The sequence below is a fragment of the Gavialis gangeticus genome, unplaced genomic scaffold (assembly GCF_001723915.1).
Source record: "Gavialis gangeticus isolate Ggan-Ray unplaced genomic scaffold, GavGan_comp1, whole genome shotgun sequence".
Classification (NCBI taxonomy): Eukaryota; Metazoa; Chordata; order Crocodylia; family Gavialidae; genus Gavialis; species Gavialis gangeticus.
In genome coordinates, this window is record NW_017728962.1 from 172,208 (window position 1) to 182,663 (window position 10,456).

The 10,456-nt window shown below is 43.4% G+C and overlaps 1 protein-coding gene across 2 annotated transcripts in view; it reads right to left on the reverse strand.

Annotated features, from left to right (window-relative positions):
- HMCN1 (hemicentin 1) overlaps window positions 1-10,456 on the reverse strand; it is a 451,483-nt gene that overhangs the window by 135,751 nt on the left and 305,276 nt on the right. For both annotated transcript variants that reach the window (XM_019501224.1, XM_019501215.1), the window contains exons 48-52: window positions 8,922-9,008; window positions 8,306-8,497; window positions 6,490-6,663; window positions 4,923-5,036; window positions 2,371-2,516 (exon numbers count right to left, since the gene is read on the reverse strand). In XM_019501224.1, the coding sequence (XP_019356769.1) occupies window positions 2,371-2,516; window positions 4,923-5,036; window positions 6,490-6,663; window positions 8,306-8,497; window positions 8,922-9,008 (713 nt within the window). The remainder of the gene's footprint in view (window positions 1-2,370; window positions 2,517-4,922; window positions 5,037-6,489; window positions 6,664-8,305; window positions 8,498-8,921; window positions 9,009-10,456) is intronic.

The following is a 10,456-nucleotide window of genomic DNA, read 5'->3' on the forward strand; positions in this document are numbered from 1 at the left end:
TTCTCCCCAGCACCAGCTGGGGTGATGAGGAACAATGGTAATAAGCTGATGGAGAACAGGTTTAGGTTAGAGATCAGAAGGCAATTTTTTACAGTTAGGGTGGCCGAACTCTGGAACCAACTTCCCAGGGAAGTGGTCCTCACTCCTATTTTGGGCAAATTCAAGAGGAGGTTGGATGATCTCCTGTCTGGGGTCTTGTGAACCCAGCATTCATCCCTGCCTGGGGCAGGGGGTCAGGCTAGATGATCTGGTCAGGTCCCTCCTGACCCTAGCTACTATGAAACTATGAAACTCAATGCCCTTTTCAGAAAAGTCTTCACAGGGAAAGTCAGCCCCAAATCTACTGCACTTGGAAGCATAGTTTGGGGAAGAAGGTGAGCAGCTAACAGTGGGAAAAGAACAGATTAGAGAATAGTTAAAAAAGCTGGATGTGTATAAATCCATGAGCCGGATGGGATGCACCTGAGGGTGCTGAGGGAGTTGGTTGATGTGCCTGCAGAGCCACTGGCTATCATCTTTGAAAACTCATGGTGATCAGGAGAGGTCCCAGGCAATTGGAAAAGGACAAATATAATGCCCATCTTTAAGAAAGGGAAGAAGAAGGATCTAGGGAACTACAGACTAGCTGGCCTCAACTCATTCCCTGGAAAAATCATGGAGCAAATTCTCAAGGAATCTATTTCTAAGCACTTGGAGGAAAAGACAGTGATTAGGAACAGTCAGTATGGATTCATCAAGAGCAAATAATGCCTGACCAACCTGATTGCATTCTGGGGATGCAGGGAGACTAGTGAATGTGATATACCTTGACTTCAGTAAGGTTTTTGATATGGTCTTCCACACCATTCTCAGAAGCAAGCTAAGGAAGTACAGGTTGGATGAATGGAATGTAAACTGGATAGAAAGCTGGCTGGATCATCAGGTTCAAAGGGTAGTAGTTAATGGCTTGATGTCTAGTTGGCAGCCAGTATCAAGTGGAGTTCTCCTGAGGTTGGTCTTGGGGCCAGTTTTGTTCAATATTTTCCTCAATGACCTAGAAGATGGGATATAGTGCACCCTCAGCAAGTGTGCAGATGACACCACGCTGTGGGAAATAGTAGGTATGCTGGAGGGTAAGGCTAGGATTCAGAGAGAACTCGAAAAATTGGAAGATTGGACCAAAAGAAATATCATGAGATTCAAGAAGGACAAATGCAGAGCCCTGCACTTAGTGCAGAATAATCCCATGCATCACTACACACTGGGGACCAACTAGCTAAGCAGCAGCTCTGCAGAAAAGGATCTGGTGGCTACAGTAGACTGTAAACTGAATATGAGCCAACAGTGTGCTGTTGTTCTGAAGAAGGCTAACAGCCTACTGGGCTGTATCCATAGGAGCATTGTCAGCAGATCGAGGGGAGTGAGTCTTCCCCTCTATTCGGCACTGGTTAAGCCACACCTGCAGTACTGTGTCCAGTTTTGGTGCCCCTACTACAGAAAGGATGTGGACAAATTGGAGAGAGTCCTGCGGAGGGCAACAAAAATGGTGAGGGGACTGGGGCATATGACTTATGAGAAGAGGCTGATGGAACCTTTGGGGAAGCTGCAGCTGGAGTACTGCATCCAATTCTGGGTTCCACACTTTCAAAAGGATGTAGAGAAGCTTGAGAGAGTCCAGAGGAGAGCCACATGCATGATCGGAGGTCAAGAAAGCAGGCCTTATGAGGAGAAGCTGAGACGCATGGGACTCTTCAGGTTGGAAAAGTGCAGGCTCAGGGGGAACTTGGTGACAACCTATAAGTATATCAAGGGTGTACATCAGGATCTGAGAAAATGTCTGTTCACCAGGGCTCCCCTAGGGAAAGCAAGGTCCAATGGTCACAGACTGGTGAAAGACCATTTTACATAAGGAAAAACTTGTTTACTGTCCGAGTCTCCAGAATCTGGAATAAACTCTCCCCAAAAGTAGTGCAAGCACCTACTCTGGACACATTCAAGATACATTTGGATAATTATCTTGCTGGGGTCATCTGACCCCAGCTGACTTCCTGCTCTTTGGGCAGGAGGCTGGACCAGATGATCTTCTGAGGTCCCTTCTAGGCCTAATGTCTATGAAATCTATCTCAGCTGCATTCCCAAACATTCAATGGGAGCAGCAGGGATGTTGATGTAGAGAGATCTGCCCTAGTTCTAAGACTGGTAAAATTGTGGGGTGATACCACTGCCCATTAAATGAAGGGAGGATAGCTAGAAGCAAACTCTGGATCCCTGGTGCAAATCTCAGGAGTTTTAAGTCTATGCATTATGCACATATTTATTAATAATGGTAATAAGTATTCAACAGCTTCTGCAAGACAGTCATTCATAAAAATAATTAAGTGTGTGACTGGCCTGTCCATCCTTGTACCAGCTGATGGAAGCAGCAGGAATCCCATGAGCTTCACACTCCAAAGTAAGGCTGTTATTTACTTTGATCTTCACTTCTTTAGGGGAAAGACCCATCCCTGAGATATCCCCTTTATTAATGGTGGGTGGAACTGCACAAAAATAAAGGAAGTGGAAGACACTTTCCTAAACTGAATTGATACTGTATGTAGCATTTAAAAATAAAATAGACATGGGAAAACCCAATATGATTACCTCCAGCAAAACATACATTCCTGTGTAATCTCTGTTCTCAGAGCAGGTTATTAAACAGCAGCACTTAATTTCTTTTGAGCACCTGTACTTGACTAAGACCTTTCTTAAGCCATTCTACCATGTACTGGACTTCATAAGCATGCTCTTTAATGTTGTCTGCTTACTTAATAAAAGACAATACAAATTACAGCCAACATTTTCAAAAATATGTGTCTAAAATTAGGCTTTTAAATCCATAACTCAGGGATGCACAAAATACAGCCCACAGGCCAGATCCAGCCCGCCAAGTGATTTTGTCCAGCTCATGGTGGGTCCCTCAGTCCCTCACAGTCTAGGTGCAGAAGGCAGCCCGGGCCAGGGAGCATGTGACCGGTTCCACCGCCCGTGCAGCAGGGCTGAGGTGACACAATGGCCAGACACCATTTCCCAGCAGCCCAGGTGGTGGCAGTTCCTTATGGCTTTCATTGCCAGACTCAGTCCTGCTGACTGTACACCTCAGCCCATCTGCACTGCACCCACCACCAGGGCCAGGACCCATATGGCAGACTGCTCGGCTGAGGGCTGGAATGGGGCCATGGTTGGGTGAGGAATGGCATCCAGGAGCTAGATGGGCAGGCAGGCATGGCTGTGGAGACCCCAGGTTCTTGGAAAAGTGAGAGTGTGATGCCAACAGAGCCACAATCTGCTGCCCATACACCCCTGCGATGGGCATGGGTTCTACGAGCAAGGGTGGGAGTGGATCATGGCTCTGTCCTGGCCCTGCACTGACACTGCTAGGGCCAGGGCAGTGCCTCAGTTCTGCCAGCAGGGGCATGTGGAGAGCAGATTGTGGCTCTGCCCTGGCCCGATCCTGCGCTGTCACTGCCCCATGGAGACTAGCCAAGAGCAGCACAGGCAGGGTGCACGGCCAGGTGGATGGGAGGGGCACATGACCAGGTGGGGAGCTGCATCTGGGGCTGGGATCTTGGGGCAGTGACAGTGTGGGACCAGGTCCAGGGCAGAACCTTAATCTGCTCCCTAAACGCTCCTGTCCACGGAACCAGTGCCCATCACAGGGGCATGTGGGCAGTGGATCATGTCTCTGTCCCAGCCTTGGCCTTTTGCTGTCATGGCCCTGCGACCCTGGCTTTGCCTACACATCGTGCTCCTGAACACCACTCCTCACCCACCCATGGCCCCATCCCAAATAGGGAGTTTTGGTGGGCTGTTTTGCACGGGGCAATGGGGGAGCGGGGGTGCCGACTCAGCATACTACAGCTAAGCAAAACACCCTATCGTGGGCCCAAATAATTTTCCACCCCTGCCCTAAACAGTACTGACAGTCAAAACCCAGAATTTCTACTTTATGGGAAATCCTGACATTTCAAATCTGTTTTCATTCCAATTCAAAACAAAACACAAAAATTCGGAAATTTCCCACGCAGCAAATATTTTTTAGGAGAATAGTTGCAGGTCATTCGAAATTATGCACTTATAGGTAGACAGTAAGTTTCCTGGGTCTATTCTTTCACAGGGTCATGATCCAGACTGGGGAATCTAGGCTGTACCACAATTCAGACAAAATTGCACTTACAACACAGCTGGAATAGCCCAAACTCCATTTCAGATTAAAGCATTAACAAATAAATCAGAGATGGGAAACCATACTTGACTGAGGCCTCTAGCCAGAGAGGCTCCATGGTAAAATAGGGTGGGAAACTTAAAATATTAGCCCCCAAAGCCTGACATACAAGTACTGGTATGTTTACCAGGAATTCTGAACCACAGTAATGAGGAACAATTAAAGAATCGTAAGTCCTGACAGGGAACCTTGACTGCGGAGGTTGTGTATGCTATTTTCTACATATGGTATTTTACTGCATAATATAAAAACAGTATCTGGTTTTACCTCCTTAATGTAAAAACTTTCCATTAGATAATAGGCTCTATTCTTTAAAACCCCAGTACCCAAGAGATTTCACAGATCTCCAGCTGTGCAGTGTCCATATGACTTGACAGTCCTAAGTGAAACATTTCAGTTGAAACTTTAGTGTTTCGTCTCTTCTATGCCTTCCCCGATGTTATGCAAAGCCTGTGCATCCAAATGAATGCTGATAAATGATGTCATACAAATGATCTTGATGCCTTTCAACAATGAAGAAAGTGGGCATTTGTTGATGAATTAAAGTGAATATTAGCTGGATAGAGTAAGTATTTGCTGCTTCAGAAATGACCTAGTGAGCAGCACAATAGCTAAAAATGCAAAGAAAGAATGGAAGAAAAAGAGAAAAAGAAAGTTTATTACATTATTTTAATGAACTTACTGAAGACTTTTACTTCATAGTGTTTCAGTGTTTCCCCAGCTTCATTTGTAGCTATGCAAGTATATTTACCAGCATTGTCCTCCTGTGCATTTAGAATTTGCAGGGTTCGACCTCCTGTAAAAAGAGATTCTTATAAAATATATTAGAACCATACTCTTGCTAGCTAGTCAAGTTCTTATTGCTCTCTGCAATCATGCTTTCTATCCTAAATTCTGCCTTCAGATGTGCATGTGCAACCCACACTAACCTCAATGAAAACAAACATACATATTTTAAACTTGGATGTGACTGTGAGTACTAACACAGTATAAACTCTTAGCACATGAGGATCACTGGACCCTTGATTAGATATGAGTTATGGCTCCATTGAGAAATATTAAAGTATTTCTGGATATAAAGGCCTGGCTCCTCACAGGTATTTTAGACACTTGACCTCCATGGAAAACAACAGGAGTTAGGCTCCTTAAAATAGTTCCTGGTCACAGTAATCTAGGGTCCTTTGCTTTGTTCAGAGAAGAAAAAGGTGAAGCACAACTGTTTAAAGTAAAAATTAATTAATTTTACATGCAAAGCTAGATTCAAAGCATTGCATTACTTAAATTTAGCTGCAGCACAGCACTTCAGATGAAGGAGGCTATCTTAATTATTTGTGAAACACAGATAAAAGTTAAAGCTTTCTGTGAAATATGTGTGAACATGACCAAATTATTAGGCTTTAAGCCTTCATACATGAACGTAACTCAAACAGCTTGTACACTTTGCTGTAATTCAGTTTCCCACCCACAAATTCATTTTTACTTGGAATTTCTGCTGACTGACTTCTTAGAGATGAGTCACAATTTTAATTGATGGAAATTTCTTTGAGGGCAGCATTCTTAGAAGTTGTTCCCCTGGGAAGTCCTTTAATGTCCAGATACGAAATAGCTTCTCTTCACTAATGGCCTTTCATTTTTAAAATACTCCCATCATTTTTGTTGAAAGCTGTAGAGCTAACAGCATTCTATAAGCCATCTTTTTACCAGATTTCCTTAATTCTGCTCATGAAGTTTGTAGGCACATCTATTTTTGGGTCCTAAATGATAGCAATGGTGTATGACTAGATTCACATGTATAAATAAACCACCTGCAAATTTTGCAAACTTAAGTAAGCCAGTAAACTGGAAATTTAACCTTATACAGCCATGGTAATCCATGCCCTTTTAAAAGGAATATAATATAATAGTGCAATGCATAAACTACAAGTTTATAAAGAGGTAGTAGCAGTAAGGATAACTTTGTAGTTACCATGTAAATGCACTGTTATCAGGTAGTAATTCAGTTTAGAAGGTAAGACAAGAAAAATTTACAGTAACATAGCTTTATAGAGCAAAAGGGTAAATATTACCTAAGTATATACAATCAGTTAATGAACTAGTTGTTTGAGAGCTAACAAACAGCTTTGAATCTGGGGTTGAAATTTCTCCAGAAGTACAAAATAATGCTATTATTACAAATAATAACTTTGATTTATGCATATGAAATTTGATATGTAATAAAACATTTACTTTTTTAGATAAAAAATAAGTACCGGGCAAAATCCGGATGCTTCGGTTTGATTCTAAAGGAGCTCCATCTTTTAGCCAGGTGATGGTAGCTGGAGGGTATGAATAAGCTTCACAAACCAGGGATGTGGGGTTATTCAAGATAACAGTGACATCTTCTGCATTGCCATTACTGTCTGCTCCAGCAATGGTTGGAGACACTGGGAAGCAACAAGGTGATTAGCAGCAGGGAACTGACCATCATGAAAAGCAATACAAGTCTACAATACATTTTCTTTTAATGGACATTTAAGAGAAATGCTGGTAATACTGCAAATCAAGGACAATGTCTAGTCTAGAAACATAGTTCTAGGTTTGAATGAGCAGGTACATATTACTGCTAGGTATATATGAATGATTCATAGTGAAACTCAAACAAAACTCGTAGGCTAGGGACAGATATTCAAAAAGCCTGAGCCTAAATTGATTCCATCTTTGCAGGTTAGTCTAATCGGCTAGGCTGAACTGGTTTGTAGCCATACAGACATCCCCTCTGAACTGAAGAAATGCAGGTACATGCCTGCAGTGGCTCAGGCTAGAAGCCAGGGGGGCACTAGAGCAGTGCTCCCTTCCCTTCCACAATGTTGAGCTGAGGGGGGGCATGGCCAGGTTCTGGTAGGAGAGGGAGCCAGCAGGAAGTTACACAGCAGCAAATTACACAGGGAGTTGATGGCATTTAGCACCCCATCAAGAAAACAAAAGCACCTCTCATTCGTTCAAGCTCTTAAACATCTTTTTCTAAGGAACAGAGGGACATTACCAGCTGACCTCTTGATTAGCTCCAAAAAACCCTAAGCAAACACTGTCCTGTCTGCCTTTGTCCCATCTGCCTCACACAGACACCTCTTAGCATTAGCTAGCATATCACATACTGGCTACCATCCATGTTGTGGGAGCGGGGAGGGCAGAATCACTGCTTGAGCAGGGAGGAGGTGGGAGGGGTGGAGCAAGAAGAAGCCAGGCAGACACTGCTGTGTCTGCAGTCTCCACTGGAGTTCTAGCCAGGTAGCAGAGGGAAGGTGCCAGTCCTGGTCTGGAGCAGAGATCCCTGCCCAAGGCTGCAAAGCATCTGGAATGCTGGGGGACTCTGATTTAAGTTAAACCAGGAAGGGGCCTGGGACACACATTGGATAAACTGGTTTGAGCCAAATCAGTTAAGTCTGATACGACGTTCAACCAAGTTTATCTCAAACCAGTTTCAGCCATTTCAAACTGGTTTATGTGCACTGAATGTCTGTTCTGTTACAGGTTTAAACCAGTTTCTGTTCACTTAAACCAGTTAATGTGTAATGTCTGTCATTAGCCATTGAGCCTAGAACAAGCTCAAATTCCAACTGGTTTTATGCTTTGCCCTGAAATCAAAACTCAGCCAATATTCCAGGATCCTTTCTTTTAAAATAGACACTGTAAAATGAGCCTTAGCAAAAGGCTGGTCATGTGCTCCCAACACCTGGCAAAGACTGCTTTGACTAAGGTTCAGCAGACCTACCATAAAATTGTGCCAAAAGCTACTGATAACCGAGAGGGCTAGAAAATGAGGAGATGAAAATGAAAGTAATAACCATCAGAATAAAAAATTAAGACTAGAAGGTCTGAGAAGTTTGTTTTCCTGACATACAACTTTAATTGTGTCCTGAATATATTTATTTTCTTAACCACAACAAGACAACAAATGTACTGTCTTCTCCAGGTAGACAGATTACCATTTTCTAATGCATAATTACTAAAAGATAGATTTGGCATGTTACTATTTATTAGTTATACATCTATACAGGATTAACTTTTGTCAGACAACTATCTTACCAAGTACATTAAGACTGTAACTTTTGCTCTTGTCACCAGCTGTATTAGAAGCAATACACGTGTATCTCCCTGTGTCAGCCACCTGAGCATTCGTAATTTGAAGAAAACGCCCACTAGACAGAATTTGGTGTTCTTCATCTTCAATGAGAGGTTGCCCATCTTTTACCCAAGTAATCTGTGGTACTGGATTCCCTTAATAAAAGTATTTGTAACATATTAATTACTGTTACCACTAAAACATGCCACATTTCTAAACAAGAAAAAGAAACCCAAACATTTTCACGTATCTTTTTTAAATTTACCTTTCAGGAAGGTTTTCTAAAATACACATTGTATAGTCTTGGAACTTTTTATAACATGATATATTTTTTCTGTTAAATTCTACAGAATATTGTTGGTGGGAGGAGAAAGTTTCTTTCTTTTACATTGTATATGACTTTTCTGTAAGGGTTGTTAATGCATAATATGGACATGAAAGTTGAATTGTGAAAAAAATAAAAATATTTAATTCACAATGGCATATAGAAATTGTGTACAATCAAGAAAGGCAGTCAATAAACACTAAACTGGTGTTTTGTTTGAACAGCAAAGATATGGTGACCTAATACAGCCTTACCTATCACTTCACATGCTAATGTAACACTGTGTTTCTCTTTCACTTTCACATCTTCCAATTTATTCTCTCCCACAATCCCTGGAGGCACTGTTGGGGGTAAGGGGGAAGACATCACATTGCACAATATTAGTTACACCAAAGTTATATACAATGAAGAAAATATTCCTGTATCTGAACATATTGCTTCTTTCAGTCACATAACAACAAACAACCTGATCAGACATTCCAATTACAGGTTCACACTGGAGATAATGCAGAGATACACTGCTCCAATTAGATTTACAAGAGGCACTGTGTGCCACCGGCCAATGTGAAGGTGTCAACAGGGTTAGAGACCAATATCATTCTCTGCTTCACTCTTTTGAATTGACTAGCTCTTAGGGAATGCTGATAAGGAGCAATACTTTCACTCTCAGCACAAGGATGGTACCCTTACCTGACAAACCAAAGTAAAGCTACCATTGACCTCTGATATCCCTAGTGCATCCCCTCAGAGATCATCCCACAAACTGACCCACAGCTGATTCTATTTCTACTTTTCTAAGGAAGTCTGGGTATACAGAACACACAAAGAGAGAAACTAGATGGATGGGCTAAAAAAAATCCCCCTCTTGGTCACACCAAAGTAATTCCACTAACTTTGCTACGTTAGCCCACAATTTAGACCAAACCCAGAATCAGAGCTGTAATCTTTAAGGTATTCCCCTTCTTCTACACATCTCTATTATTGTTACCCCCAGATAAGCATATTAGTCTGCAGTTTTAGGGTCCAATTTTAGGAAGCACAGTCTACATCTTCAGCATGTATCCAGTGCACGTGTTAGCGCTGGAGTTTGTGCAGGAGGGTGCACAGGAGGGCCCAAGGCCCTGCCTGTGAGCCCCCCAGGGTAGACAGTCCCAGCCACAGTCAGCCCACCAGCAGCATGACATGGGTGGGCATGCACCGCACCCTGAGGGCCCCCAAGGGGTCTGCGCATCCCCCTCTGGCACCTTCGAGACTGCCACCCAGACAGAGCCCATTGTTCCAAGCTCCACGCAGATGGAGCCCCTGGCTCTCAGTTGCGGGGGGCCCAGGAGCATGGCCACCTCCCCTTGCAAGATTTGCTCCCTACTGGGGTCTCTGGCGCGCCAGCTGGAGGAACTCCAAGTCACAGTCCAGAGACTGCGTGCCATTAGGGACTGTGAGCAGGAGGGTGGTGGTCAACAGGAGCCAATCATCTTGGTGCGCTGTGACCAGTGGGGTCCCTCAAGGCTCTGTCCTAGGGCCTATACTATTTAACATCAATGATGTGGACATTGGTGTCAGAAGCGGACTGGCCAAGTTTGCCAACGACACCAAACTCTGGGGTAAAGCATCCACACCTGAGGACAGGAGAATGATCCAGGAAGATCTTGACAGGCTCATGAAATGGGCAGATGAGAACCTGATGGTATTCGACACTGAAAAATGCAAGGTTCTCCACCTTGGGAGGAAAAACCTGCGGCGTGTTTATACGCTTGGTAGTGCTACGCTGGTTAGCACTACAGATGAAAGG